This window comes from Raphanus sativus, chromosome 9 (assembly GCF_000801105.2).
Source record: "Raphanus sativus cultivar WK10039 chromosome 9, ASM80110v3, whole genome shotgun sequence".
NCBI classification, from domain to species: Eukaryota; Viridiplantae; Streptophyta; class Magnoliopsida; order Brassicales; family Brassicaceae; genus Raphanus; species Raphanus sativus.
In genome coordinates, this window is record NC_079519.1 from 16840302 (window position 1) to 16855784 (window position 15483).

The 15483-nt window shown below is 33.9% G+C and overlaps 3 protein-coding genes and 1 long non-coding RNA gene across 5 annotated transcripts; 3 read left to right on the forward strand and 1 right to left on the reverse strand.

The window, feature by feature from the left end:
• Positions 1-1797: 1797 nt before the first annotated feature.
• On the forward strand, positions 1798-4599 carry LOC108858344 (uncharacterized). Its single transcript, XM_056994160.1, has 5 exons — positions 1798-2125; positions 2489-2683; positions 2762-2899; positions 3012-3101; positions 4359-4599. The coding sequence occupies exons 2-4, from the start codon at positions 2489-2491 to the stop codon at positions 3090-3092; spliced, it is 414 nt and encodes a 137-aa protein (XP_056850140.1). The 5' UTR covers positions 1798-2125; the 3' UTR covers positions 3093-3101; positions 4359-4599.
• LOC108848424 (glutathione S-transferase T3-like) lies at positions 3516-4214 on the forward strand. The gene has a single exon (XM_018621790.2). The coding sequence runs from the start codon at positions 3516-3518 to the stop codon at positions 4212-4214; it is 699 nt and encodes a 232-aa protein (XP_018477292.2).
• A 685-nt stretch (positions 4600-5284) lies between the features above and the next one.
• LOC130500120 (uncharacterized) lies at positions 5285-6577 on the forward strand. The gene has a single exon (XM_056994834.1). The coding sequence runs from the start codon at positions 5285-5287 to the stop codon at positions 6575-6577; it is 1293 nt and encodes a 430-aa protein (XP_056850814.1).
• Positions 6578-8517: 1940 nt separating this feature from the next.
• On the reverse strand, positions 8518-10045 carry LOC108829819 (uncharacterized). Of its 2 annotated transcripts, XR_008938315.1 has the most exons (3): positions 9313-9816; positions 8965-9233; positions 8518-8865 (listed from the first exon to the last, which is right to left on the reverse strand). It is a non-coding gene; the product is annotated as an uncharacterized LOC108829819 (long non-coding RNA). The 2 variants fall into 2 exon arrangements; XR_008938314.1 differs by having other exon boundaries at positions 8965-10045.
• Positions 10046-15483: the final 5438 nt, after the last annotated feature.

Consider the following 15483-nt stretch of genomic DNA (forward strand, 5'->3'; position numbering starts at 1 on the left):
TTTCTACAGCTCCAAAAATCGCCGATAGCGCCTTTGCATTAAACTTTGCTGCATTGCGCTCTGCCTCTGTCCAATCCGCCTTTGGCTTAGGCTTCTTCTCACCTGCTGTGACTATGGTAGGCTCCTCCCAATCAGTCTCCACAGCTGTCCACGCATCTTCATTGATTCCTTGAATCATCTGCCTCATGCGAGCCTTCCAATGACCATACTGGTCAGCCTTCAACATGATTGCCTTCTGCATCGTAACAATCGTGTCCATCTTCACTTCAGGATCACTCGAAAGTAGTCGTTAACTCTATCGAGCCCCGCTCTGATACCACTTGTAAGTGCAAAGATGACACCACAACAGTACTGCAGAAAGTAAATCAAGAGAGACAATACACAAGCACACCCAATAGCTTTATTAGAAATCGCTTTGTACAACTCAATTACAAGTTCTGCTTAATCAGCATCGCTATCCTGTTAACACCCTAACAGCTGCTACTGAACAATTCCTAAGCTACCGCTTATGTCTCTCCACCGTCAAGTACTTCAGCCCCTGCTTCAGCACGACTCAGAACACCTGCAAGAGCTTCTCTCTTTCTCTATAAGATCAGCCTCTGTGTCTCTGTCTCTCTACAGACGACTCCATAGCTATCTTATACTACGTTCCCGAAACCCTAGTCTCCAAGAAACCACAATATGGACATCTTCCATAACATTAAGTGCAACTTTCCTTTTCTTGAAATACACTTGTTCCTCTTTCATTTAGGTCATAAACTTGCTCCTCAAGTTTATTCCTCTTTTCATTTATCCAAGATACTCCCTTGGTCTTTTAAGTCCACACGACTCCAGCTCAGCATCTCGACTCCACATGGTCTTCACCACTCAACACGACGTCTATCTTAGCAACTACGTCAGCGACTACTTCAGGGTGGACATCTTACATCAACTTATATTTGGTAGATAGTTTTTGGAACACCACATCAATATTTAGTAGTTGTGGTTGAGTTTGGAAAACAATTTCTGGACAAACCGAACTTATGGATACTAGAAATCAAAGACTAAGATAATCCGTCTTGCATTCAAAGATAGAAGTATTAGGCTGGCCAACAGAAACTATGCTAAATTTTTATGTAAGCCAAAGTAAACTGCCAGAACTTGATAGCAGTGCTATGGGTAGCTCATGCTCGCACACATTTTCACAGAGCTGAAAGAAATATAAACTCTTCAAAGAAGATTATATTCCTTTAAATATTCTACGTACATCGGAGATCGAATGTAACTGCTGGCTCATTAACTAAAACCTCTTGATATTGTCATATGCATCTTTGTTTTTGTTTATTACTCTATCCGGTCCTTAAATATAGATATTTTAGAAAAATAAATTGTTTCATAAATATGTATTTTTATGTTTTTTATACAAAAATTACAAATTTCAATAAAATTAATTTAATTTATTGAAAGACTATTGATTAAAATGCATTAGAATTTGATAATTTCTAAAATTGATATATGATTAATGTGTTTTCTTAATATGTGTGAAAACACTAAAACATATATCTTTAAGGAACAGAGGAAGTATTTTATTTCTTTTAGGTTTTAGACCATTTTTTGTTTGAGGAATAGAACAACATTTCGTTACAAGAAAAAAAAAAGCCATTATACGGTAAAGAATACATGTAAAAAGCTATTGTGGCATACCAATTTTACTCCCTCAAACCAATGAAGCCCTTGATTAAAGTCCTTAATTATTATACAATAAGGTCAGTGCGAGACTATCTGGATTTTATTACGTCATTTGGGAGCACTAGAGCATCCGCATTAGCGGATCTAAAGCGGATCATGGGCTCGAGTTCTAAGGGCCGAATGAATAAAAGAAAATGAAAAATGGGTTTATTTGCGTGAACCGGGCCTTACGGATGAACCCGTAAGAAGGGAGTTCAAGCCACGCGTCGATCACTGATTGGCTTCTCCTTTCCGCGTTGACGACGAAGAAAGCAGGGTTTCTTCGTGACTCGACTCATTTCTCTTTTCTCTCTAAAATTTAGGGTTTGTTCTCTCGGGGGCGATATTTTGTGCGACGGCGATTCCCGAAGGTTCTCTCCATCCAATCGACGACGGAGTGTCATCTACACAATCTCAGGTGAGTATCTACTAGATTTACGGTTTGTAGAGTCCATGTTCGGGTCGAAAGCGGTTACTCGATTTGAAATCGATTTGGGCGTTTCGAGTTTTAGAGTTCAATATTGTCATGGGGTTTCGATAATCGTCATGGGGGTTGTATTTACCCAGTTAGGGTTCGTTAATCGGGGATTCGATGTTGATTTGGGGATTTAGGGTTACGGTTCCAAATTGATTTGGGGGTTTTAGGTTAGGGTTGTTAATCGATTGTCTGGGTTTCGTTTGATGGTTTAAAATCGTCCATGAGTGGTTTATTGATTCGTTTTCATTTGATTGTTAACTTTAATGAGTTTGCTAATGAGTTCTGTTTGTGTTTCTGCTACAGATGGATCCCGCAGCAGAGAGAAGAGACGCAAAGAGGAACATTGAGTACAACAACTCATTAGGCTATGTGGCGGATTCAGAGTATGGTATTCCAAAAAGGTGTTACTGCGGTGGGAGAATGATTGCTGAGGTTCAGAGGAAGGAGGAGCACGACACTCTTCCTGGGAAACGGTTCTTCACCTGCATAAACTACGAGGTAAGAAAGAAAACATAGTTTAGTGTTTCTGTTATTATTTTGTTTATGTTTTTAATTTGAGTACATGGTTTTACCAAGGGTGATGGACTCCACTACCGTCAGCCTTGGGTGATTGGTGTACAGGAGGAGATCGAAAGGCTGACTAGCCGGCTGGAGGAGGCTGAGAAGGTTATCAAGGAGGTGCCCATCCTCAATGACCAGATCGTGTCTCTAGAGGTTAGTGATCATTCATTGAATTGTAATGGTTATTGTTTGTTGCTCTTTCATTAGTTATTAGTTAAATTAAAAGAGAGTATTAACTCATTTTCATTGTTCTTTCCATGTCCAGGAACAGGTTAAAACCCTCTCTGGTCTGCTCGATGTTCTCACTGTGAAGGTGCATGACCTGGAGATGGTGTGCTTCGATTAAAAAGCAAAGGTACCGTCTTATCTCATAGGTCGCTTATTTGTGATGCTTTTGTGATGCTGTGATCTCGTTATGTTTTTTTTTTTTATTAATATGTTAACGTTAACTGAGCTACTTGTAGTTCAGTTAAAGTTAAACTAGAAGAACAACTTCATACTAGAAGTTGTTGTGTTTACTAAACTAGAAGCTAAAACTAGAACTTGTAAAAATTACCATAAATTCTTTATGTTTGTTGGTTGGTTGCTGTGATTAAGAGCGATTGTACTGAGCTTTAAATAATTGTCTCTACTGATTTGATAGGTGTAGTTAAATGAAGTTGTTGTGTGATCAATGTTTGGTAGTTAGAGTTAACTGTAGTTGCAAATTGTAGTTTAAAAACATAACTAATGCACTTCTAAAACACACACATTCCAAACCGAAACAAAAATGGAACCTTTTCCCCAAAACCCCCAAGCCTCTCCCGTTAACCAAAGACGCAAGTGGTCAACCAAAGAGGACGTTGTGCTCATCAGTGCTTGGTTGAACACCAGCAAGGATGCAATCGTCAGCACTGACCAGAAGGCTGGAGCTTTTTGGAAGAGAATAGTGGACTACGTGAACTCCAGCCCTCAGCTCAGTGGCGCCGTCCCAAGAGAGTGGAGTCAGTGTAAGCAGAGGTGGGGGAGAATCAATGAGCAGGTGTGCAAGTTTGTCGGCTGCTATGAAGCAGCAGTGAGGGAGCAAGCCAGTGGCCAAAACGAGAATGATGTCATGAAGGCTGCCCATGACATCTTCTTGAATGACATTGGCATCAAGTTCACACTTGAACATTGTTGGAGGGAACTTCGGTTCGACCAAAAATGGAAATCACTGGGTGTTGCCAAAGATGGTCCCAAGGAGAAAAGAAAGGAAGTTGTGGAGGAGATGGCTGAGGAGGAAGCTGCGGATGTTCGGCCTCCTGGTGTCAAGGCTTGCAAAGCAGCCAAACGCAAGAGGCAAGGTTATGATGAGATACATGGCATGCTTGCTGTGAAAAAGGAGATACAGAAACAGAAACTCCTTGAGCGTCTCCTAGCCAAAGACCCGACCCATCTCTCTGCAAACGAAATCACTCTCATGGACAAACTCATTTCTGAAATGATTTGAAATCGGTTTGTGGTTCATTTTTACTTCATGTTTGTTGCTTGCTGTTGTGGTTCATTTGTACTTGCTGTTTGTTGCTTGCTGTTGTGGTTTGTGGTTCATCTCATGAGTATTTAATTTTGTTTCTTGTTTTCTTTTGTCTTGCAGGTCACGGGCTGGAGTTAAAGTTGTATGGCAGGAAGGGAATGCACATGTTTCATTAGCTTTAAGGTTGTAGTGTATCACGGGAAGTGTAGTGTTTTGTTGCTTTCTACACTTCATTTCAATTATGTATTATTCTGTACTTGTTTGGTTGCTCACGGGTAGCAACCACATCTCTTGAACTTGTTTGGTTGTATCGGCTATGTACTCTGCCTTCTCTATATATAAAGCTATGTACCCTCCTCTTTTTTACTATCTCTCCACAAACATTCACTCTCAACTCTCCATCTCTCGACAATACTAACTGTCGACAAACATTCACTCTCTGCTCTTCTTTCTATATACTCTGAACAACACTATCTCTCAACAAGACTAACTCTCACTCTCCATCTCTCGACATACTATCAAGACAAATATAGTATACTCTTCTCTCTATCTCTCTTTGTCAAGATTAATTTTTTTTTAAAAGATATATTTCTCATGAACCACGATCATGAGATTAAACTAGATCAGACATAAAAGATATGTTATACATAAACTAGTGAGATTAATTTTTTTTTAAAAGATTAAACTAGTGAGATTAATTTTTTTTTAAAAAGATTAAACTAGTGAGATTAATTTTTTTTAAAAGATTAAACTAGTGAGATTAATTTTTTTAAAAGATATAAACTAGTAAGATTAAATTAAATTTTTTTAAGGCTAAGATATGTTTTATATAAAACTAGTGAAAATTAAACTAGTGAGATTAATTTTTTTAAAAGATATAAACTAGTAAGATTAAATTAATTTTTTAAGGCTAAGATATGTTTTATATAAAACTAGTGAAAATTAAACTTGTGAAAGATTAAACTTGTGAAAGATTTAAATATGTTTCTAGTGAAGATTTATATTTTTTCATTTTCATTTTGTATGAAGGAAAAAGAGTTCAAGTGATGTCTTTCTCATCAGATGATGCAGCAGATAAATTAATTGAAGATACGTTAGACCAACATGTTGATAATTTTATCGACCAACAAGTTGATAATTTCATCGACCAACAAATTAAAAAGCCAAAGAGACGAGCTTATATCGAAAGACATAGGGAGCAAGGCCACCAAGACCTTTGGAACGACTATTTCAGTGAAAATCCTACATACCCACCAGAAATGTTTAGGCGGCGTTTTCGAATGACCAAGCCATTGTTCCTTTCCATTGTCGATCGCCTGAGTAATGAAGTTCCATACTTTCGTCAAAGACCAAATGCTCACGGAAGGTACGGCCTATCTGCACTTCAAAAGTGTACTGCGGCTATACGTATGCTAGCATATGGTCAATCGGGCGATACGTATGACGAATATCTCCGACTTGGTGAGAGTACCGCACTTCTATGTTTGGAGAAGTTCAACGAAGCGATAATACAATTGTATGGAGATGAGTATCTACGAAAACCTACACCAGCTGATCTTCAACGATTACTCGATATCGGAGAGGTACGCGGTTTTCCGGGAATGATAGGCAGCATCGACTGTATGCATTGGGAGTGGAAAAACTGCCCAAGGTCTTGGAGAGGGCAGTTCACACGAGGTCACGGAAAGCCGACCATTGTCTTAGAGGCTGTGGCATCACAGGATCTTTGGATATGGCACGCATTTTTCGGTTTACCAGGTACCCTCAACGATATTAATGTTCTCGATCGGTCACAAGTTTTTTCTGACATTATACAAGGTCGAGCTCCTAAAGTTAATTTCACGGTCAACGGCCACAATTATCGTATGGCGTACTACCTTACAGACGGAATCTATCCCAAATGGTCAACATTTATCCAATCCATCCCACTACCTCAAGGTCTTAAAGCTGAGCTTTTTGCTGAAAAACAAGAATCCGCCAGAAAAGATGTCGAACGTGCTTTCGGAGTTTTGCAATCGAGGTTTGCAATAGTAAAAAATCCTGCTCTACTATGGGACAAGGAAAAGATTGGAAAGATTATGAGAACTTGTGTCATACTACACAATATGATAGTAGAGAACGAACGAAACACATATATTCTGGCTGATACATCTGAGTTCGAGTCGGGAGAATCAAGCAGGAGTTCACAGGTGGAAATCTCGCAACCTACGGACTCCCCTTCCAACTTCGTTAATAGGCATGGCATTCAAGCTCAAATTCGGGATCAACAGAAACATGATCGTTTGAAAGCCGATTTAGTTGAAAATATATGGCAAAAATATGGTAATCTAGATGAATAATCTTTGTATGTTTTTGAATTTCCATTGTATTAAATTAAAAAAAAATTTAAATTTTAAAAAAAAAAAATTAATATTATTTTATTCTTATGAACCCCATTTTCGGGTTCACTAATGGAAGAACAAAATTAATACGGGTTCGTCACTATTCCCGGACCCACATAAAAACAATAAAAAAATCCCTATGAACCCCCCCTTGGGGTTCACTAATGGGCATGCTCTAAGACAAGTATCATTCGGTGGCCAATGAATAAAAATCCCACTTCTCATACCAAAAAACGACATAAATCGGAAACCAACAAAACACACTCTCGTAGGATATTAAATTTAGATATGCGGGCATAAAGCATTATTGATTATCTTTTTTTTTTTTTTTTTTTTTGAACATTCGCATTATTGATTATCAGGACGTCCACTTTAGTTATCCTATCCTTTCCTTCCCTTTCTTTTAGTTATTCTAATGATTTCAAACTTTTCTTTGTGATAATATTATATATTATTTACATACATACTTCAGTTATATATAGTACTAGGATCGACCCGCCCTACGGGCGGGATATACTTTAATTGTGATTTAGGTTATTAAGTTTTGTACGGTTTTGAGGTTTATGTTTTAAATTTGCATTTGTAAAAAATATGTATGATAATGATTTTTATCTTTAAAAAGTTTTAGGTGAAAAAGGATTATATGTGACTCAAATAGATTTTTATTGTTAAGAGATGGGGTTTAGAATGAGTTAATCCTAGACTTTGGTTTTGGAGTTAAGATTGCAAATTTGTAAAATAGAAATTAAGTATTTAAAATTTAAAATAGTTTTGTTTTTAAAATAGTTTCAAAAAGTATTTTCGACTTCCAGAGAAAAATTTTGATTTTTTTTGGAAATTTGAAAACATATAATCAAAAAATTATAAAAATTGTATTTTATTTTATTTATTTTTGTATTTCTTTTTAATTTTTATTATATATATATAAGGTAATGGGTAGATGAGTTTTTTTGCTTATTTACTAAAACCTATTTTGGTTATTTTCCATGTCGAAGAATTTTTTGTGAAAATTTTAAAATGGTTGTTTGAGAAATCTTCCCATTAATTTTTATATAGTGGATTACTTAAACATTAGTCATCTAACTATTTATTTGTTGTTTAACCATTATGTTTTTTATCCCGATACGTGAACTACCATTTGATGAAGATTTTTCTTTAAACCTTTCCAAATCTTTATATTCATATTATGTAATGCCCATTTGAAACAAATAAGACCTTTTGGATCAGGTCTGCTCAAAGTTTATCATCTCTAATTCTCTAACATAGCGGTCAATATTGTTCTTATTGGAGTAAGTAATAACTCTGTTTTTGTTGCAATGAAGTTAAAACTTTTTGTCTGTTTTGTTTATGCAACTATTTTTCCTATAATCTAATAGAGCTACACGTGTGGCAGTTCTGGAAAAGAACCTAGAGAAATTAGGTGTGGAGTAACTTAGTAAAGATGTTGTTTAGAGTATGCAATGAAATGTTTAGAAGCCAAATGTGAATATATGTACAAACTCATCTTTAAAAAAAACCTTGATAGATCCATTTGTTTGAGAAAAGAAAAACTTAATAGATCCATTTCTTGTTCCTTCTTTTACACGCATTTACTTTTGTTGTTGCCTGCACTGTGACCTGGAAAACTCTTATTTGCTGTGTAAAAGAAAATCTGCAACCATATACTCGACGGTTTTAAGTCACTAAGTAACAATATTTTGGTGAAGTTACTGTACATAGTTTCAAGGAGGCTATTTAAGGCAAGAGATCACCGAGAAAATGTTTGTCTTATTAGATATCTATGAAATAATGAGTGGTTCAACCTGAGGAAATGTTTTCTATCTCACCGAATGTTTGTTTTGTTAGACATAAACTTCTCAAATCTGTATGTATAGAAACTGAAGGCTCTATGATAACAATTAACTGAACAAAAATTATATATAAAATCCCAATATATATCTACCAAAATCACCAATCATGTCACTGCAACTCATTTGAAAGTCTCATAACTCATTAGAAATAAGAAGGTGATGCATATCGTTCACCACTGTTGTTGACATTCTTATCGTATAAACATAGATTATGAAACAGATGAAAAAGGCAGGAGATGAAACACTATCCTCGGCATCATCATTATACTCTAGCTTTCTATATTGTTTGGAGGCCTTCGAGATTGAGCAACAGCTCATGAGAAGCTACGTAGTCATGTCAGACTCCCCCACAGGATCTTTCACCCCTTAATGTACAGAAACTTTGAAAGCATGAACCTAATTTTGCAGCAAAAAAAAAAACAACATAAACACAATCCTTGATTCACCTTCCTGTACTAAAACAAACAGAGAAAATTGCAGCTCCTATAAACCCACCCTGTCTGAGAGCCTATCAACCTCCCTTGTACCATTGAACTGCAATGATTGCGTTTTCTATCTCTCGTCTCACCCTCTGTTGCTTGTTCCATAGCTGTCCATCTCGCCCTCTCGGTCACTTTCTCCATCAGCTCAACGCCCCTTGTTCCATCGCTCTCCATCCTTGCTCTGTTGCTCCTGCTACTTTCTCTATCTCTCTCCACCGTTTACTCCGTCGCTCTCCTTACTCCGTCGCTCTCCGCCCTTGCTCGGTCGCCCTCCATATCGCTCTAGTGACATGCGTCGCTAATGAGGACTTTGAGAAAATATTAATGAAGAACAGTTGCAATATCTGAGAAAAGGGTTTACTATGATTTTGTTTTAACGATCTTGATTCTGGGTAAGTCACAGTTCTTCATCTTCCTCGGTTTCAGATTCTGTGTCTAAATATTCTTGTAGGATCCTCGTTTCAAGTCCAACATCAGAGCCCACTAATAAGAAGCTTGAACTGATGAATTTTGATGGGGTAGAACATAACTTATTATAACTGGAGATCAAAGAAATTAATGGGATATGCATTCATTGATAAATCGTGGAATGAGTGGAGAGATTTGGCTAATGCGTGTGTTAATGACGACAATTGGGTTCAGTCAGCTTTTTACGCCTCAATTTTTTCTGATGAACAGATGAAGAAATTTGACGGCAAGAAGTGTAGAGGGAAGAAGGTAAAGTTTTCTGTCTACAAATGGGTCAAATTTTAGTTTAGAAAGGCCTAAAAAACTTCTGGCAGCACAGGATAAAAGCCTATATAATTCTACAATAAATGATACGGTGAGTTTTATCTTTTTGGACACGTGTCGTATGTACAGGCTTCGAATTTCTGACGTGGCGTCCTAGCTGTCGCAACAGGAGTGAAGATACCATACTTTATAGTAATAGATAATGAAATAAAGTTATTTTAATGATACTATGAAACGGAAGAAAAGAATCCAAAGATCAAAGTAGATTTTTTTTTTTACGGCAAACGGCTAAGCTTGACGGTAAAGTAGATTTCATATTGAATTTTAAGCTTAGTGTATGACATAAGCCGGTGTATCCTTTAAGACAGGAAAAATTGTCCATATTTTAGATATTGATTATTTGTTTGTTTAAAAGTTTTCTTTTTATTATTAGGCAGAAGAGTAGCTCTTGACTCCAAGACCTGAAACCAGAAGTTAAGACCATTTTTAATTGTTTGTTTTAGTTTTTACATAATAGAGTACATGTTTGATAAAATTTTAAATTTATTAATTATCGTAAAGACTATATTTACAAAGTTTACATGAATTTGGAAACAATTTCAGAAGAACCTTAGGCTACATGATCTCCAAACCATCGACATAACAAACCCTTCAACTTTCTTTTTTGATAGCATAATAGTTATAATAGAAAAGGATTTTGTTAAACGGTTATTTATTTTTTCTATTCTAAAAATATATTTAAATGATTATTTTAATTAAGAATAGAAAAGGACTTTGTTAGTTTATTAATTATTTTTTATACAATTTATATCTTTTACAATACTGAAACTTTAATTTTTATTTTATAACAATATATTACCACAATTACACTATATATACTAATAAATGATTATTTTAATTAAGGTTTTTCTGACAACGCATAATTACAAACAAATGGTGTACTAAACATAGCATTTAAAAGTGAATTATGCTACCCTAAATTTTGATTAAAATTAAATTAACTATTTTAAATTATTTTAAAATGTTTAATAATCATTTATAAAATTTTATAAATCCATATTTCTTTCAGTCGAGTTGCTAAAGCACCTGGGATGAGCGTTCTCAATCCTTAAATAAACCTTAAACAATAATCAGAAAACTTTAAATTCAAATGTTAATATATTTTTGATTTAAGGTTTTTTGAAAAGTAATATACAACTTGCGATATTTGAAGTTATTTCTTAAAAAAATGAATGAAAATTTATAGAAATTTAAGAATCATTTTTAAAGAAATTATTTAACTTAAAAAGGGTAAATAAAGAGTGTTACTCTATATTTGGGGTAGCATTATTTAGGTCTCTATATTTGGCATACTCATGGAATGACTCTTTATTTTATATTGGACTTAAAAAATAAAGTACCATAAAAGATGTTTGATGTGTAATTCTTTACCAGTAAAATTACTCATAAAATAATTAATGTCCAACAGTATACACTTCCATCATGTTACCTGATTCTTGCACAGTGCCGGTCTAATGTTTAACAATGCCCTAATCCAATTTTAAAACTATGCCTTTTAATATTTTGTATTGAAATTATAAAAAAATTAATATAAAAGTAATTTAAAATTTTGAACTAAAACAGTAAATCTAAAACATTAAAATATACTTTTTGCATTTTTCCATGTAAAAGCATTCATTAAATAAATATAATCAATTCTTATAACAGTTTTGATCGATAACAAAATCAATTTAGGTAATCAATATTTAACATGTATGTTTTTAGTTTTTTATTTATAAATAATATATTTGTAATATTTAAATAAAAATTTAGATTAAAAATTAATATTTGTAGTTATAATAAAAACTAAAAGTTTAAAAAAATATTTTGATATAAATTTTAAATTATTAATTAAAATAATATAGAGATGTGTCATAATTTTTTCCAATTCCAAAATCTTAGCATTTTTAATAACAAATAAAATAATTTATAAATACATAAAATATATAAACATATTTAAAATTAAAATAAATTTGTTAAAAAAAAAATCTTACGCCATTGTTGTTTATTTCTATAGTTTGACCTGTGGCCCTATAAATATTTGCTTTCACTTTAATTTTTTTCTTTGTTATATATATATATATATATGTGTAAATTAATATGTATTACATAATTGTTAGTATAACATTGTAAAACAAAAATTTTATTTATTACTTTAAATAATTATATTATGTGATTTTAATAGTCTATTATATCACAGTGTATCATATAAAAATCTAATCTTTATAACTAATTGGACTTATATTATAAAAGTGTTATACTAACAATTTATAAACAAAATATTTTATATTTTATTTATATGATATATAAATTGATTTTGATGTGTGATTTTTATTTTATTATTTTTATTAATAAATATTGAAAATATTAAATATTAACAAAAAATCTATTAGGAAATTTATTTTGGTTAAGACTCATTCTATTAAAAAAAATCTATTATTTAAATTAGAAAAAGACATTAAATACTTAAATATATCATTTAAATAAAGAAAAAACAAAATTTTCTACTATCTTTGTTACCAAACAAAAAAAAAATTTTAAAGACTCCTATCCCTGTTACCAAACAAAAGTTTAAAGTACTTCTACTTTAATAAGATAGATATTATACTACTAATAACTACTTTTACCTTTTAAAACTTCTTTATATGTGATGATCGATATTTCTTATATCCTAAAATGCATCCTAAATAATTATTTTTCATATAACAATCATTCTTTAACAAACAAATATTATAGTAGGCGATCTAATCTATTTTGACATTGATTCTTGTAGAATAATAATTCCATAAATAAAATACCACTAGTTATGTTCGAATGAGTATCACTTTAAAGAAATTTTCAGTATTTGAATTATGCATTCAAAATATCATAAGTAAAATGCTTTCAAAATATCATAAGTAAAAATACCCACTAAATAATTTATATTTGTCATATAACAATCATTCTTCAACAAACAAATATTATAGTAGGCTTTCTAATCTATTGTGACATTGATTCTTGTAGAATATTAATTCCATAAATAAAATACCACTATTTATGTTCGAATGAATATTATTTTAAAGAAATTTTCAGTATTTGAATTATGCCTTCAAAATATCATAAGTAAGAATGTCCAATAAGTATAGTTTCAATTAAAATTTTTTATAAAATTATTTTTATCTATATAGTAACAAAAATTTATAGAAAATATGCCCCTTTAAATTGGATGCCCTAATCGATAGCTTGGGTGGCTTCCCCTCTGGGCCGGCCCTGTTCTTGCAGCATATTGTGGATTCAAAATTTTAAAATGTATTTGGTCTGGTATTTTTTGACAAATGGATAAGGGAATCTCTTGGTTATAGTTTACAATAACATGGAAAGAAAAAGTTAATCTCTAGTCTATAGATATGCATAAATTAAGAAATGATGAGCACTCACTACGTATTAAAATTTGCAAAATAAGGGAATTTTTTAGAGCTTAAAGTGAATCACTCATGCCTGACGAACGCAGTTTATATATATTTTTTTTTCCTTTTAACATCAGAAGGTCATTTTATTTTTTACACAAGACTAATTCATAGTAATATAGAACGACTAATAAAACATGTAATCCCTATAAAAAGTACTGCGATCTTAGTCAAAATAATATATTGTCGGATTTTGCGTCCTCGTATTCTAAATAGTTCTTAGAACAGGGACAAATATTTTAGTAATCTTTCTAAACTGCATAAATTAAAAACGGATATGATGAAGTGGAAACATTGAAAATTGTAAAAAAGTTTCTTAACTATATTTTGAAAATAGATTTGTTAAAAACTTATATAGACTAAAAAGAAATATTTACATAACAAAAATCTAATACATAATTCAAATACAGTTCTGAACATAAAATAATGTTGAAGATTGTATAACGATATAACTATTCTTTTCAACAAACAACTTCTTTTTTTTTTTGCCGTCTAAACATATTTCATTCATTATAAAGTGTTACAATCAAGAAATACTATGGTATTACTATCATCTGGAAACATCCAAATAGCTTCAAGACTCTTACAAAAAATCACCTAATAACCATCTAGGATAACCCCTAACCACATACTACTGGAATCTATCTCCATTCACCACACTAGTAGCTATCCTCCGGGCATCTCTGTTGACTTCACCCGATTCAACGAGCACCCTCCACTCCTGCAGCTTCCCAAGCAAATGCCTAATTCATTTATTTTATACTTGAAGGAAGGCCAAGCTTTTGGTCTGTCGATGGCATTAACCAACATTCCCCCTTCAAGTGCAAAGTATACTCTTTGACATTTATGGGACATCATACTTTCCACTGTCCAAGCCAAACTAATAAAATGTGCTTCATCCTTGGACCATATTCCAGCAAAAGACCTTCTCCCATGTAGCAAGACTGAACCCTCCGAGTTTCTTAGTATCCAAGCAGCCCCAAGTTCCTGTTTCTGTTTGGACCATTTCATTCCTATGTTACATTTGACAAAGTTTGACGGCGGAACAATCCAGCCATCATTTTGTCTCATGTCAGTCCTGCTATCAAATATCCCATCATTGGATACTTCCTCTTGTGCTGAGAACCACAGTTGTGATTCTTCTAGCGCTTTGTTACAAATCTGCTCCCCATCATAGAGCACCCCATCAAACAACAAGGAGTTTCTATTCTTCCAGAGATACCAGAAGATCCAGGAAAATGATTGAGTAATGGATCGCATGTCCTCGGTATTCTTCCAAACCATGAAGAGATAATTCAATTTTTACATATACTGACATCTCATCAAACCCTCCTCTGGAATGTGGAAAGCCTGATATCGCCCATACTTTTTGAGCCAGAGTGCAAGAAAATAATATGTGATTTATAGATTCGCCATCTAAACCATATGTTTGGCAAACGGGCTCACACCTCATATCCCGACTTTGAAGGGAATCGAACACAGATAAAGCTCCCGATAAAGCTTTCCACATAAACACCTGCAGTTTTGATGGTGCTTGACACTCCCAGATCTGAGCCTTTAACGGGTTGATAGATGGCAATTCCAACTGCCCTCTGATCACACTTGTCATGTTTTGTGACATTGCGAGCTCATACCCTGTCTTGACTGAATAAACTCCACTTTGTTGATACCTCCATACCCAAGAGTCTTGTTCAGACACGGCTGGTTGATTTCTTTCGATGATTCGCACATCATCAGGCACAATGATATCTGCCAATCTCCTTGTGTTCCACTTTCTGCGACGATTATCAATCAAGTCGGAGACCATCAGATTAAGATCAAAACAGCGTTGTCTCCGTAGAGGTCGTCTACACACGCCATCAGCATCCTCCAACCATGGTTTTGTCCAAACTTTTAAGCTCCTTCCATTTCCAACCGAACGCTTCAAACCTTTCATCAACAAGTCTCTTCCGTATAGGAGACTTTTCCATGCATAAGATACATTTTTGCTCTGTTGGACGTGCACAAAAGTGTCTGCTCCTAAATATTTTGCAGTTAAAACTTTTGTCATCAGACACTCTTCAAAATGTATAAACCTCCATGCCTGCTTTGCGAGAAGGGCATGATTGAAACACTCCAAGTTTTTAAATCCCATTCCCCCATCTGCTTTAGGTAGACATAATTTCTCCCAACTCAGCCAGTGTATCTTACTTCTATGCTCCACATTATCCCACCAAAAATTTGCCATAGCACTATGTAAGCATGATATCACTGTTATAGGAAGACGATACACAGACATTGGTAGTACCGGGAGAGCTGAGGCAACAGCTTTAAGG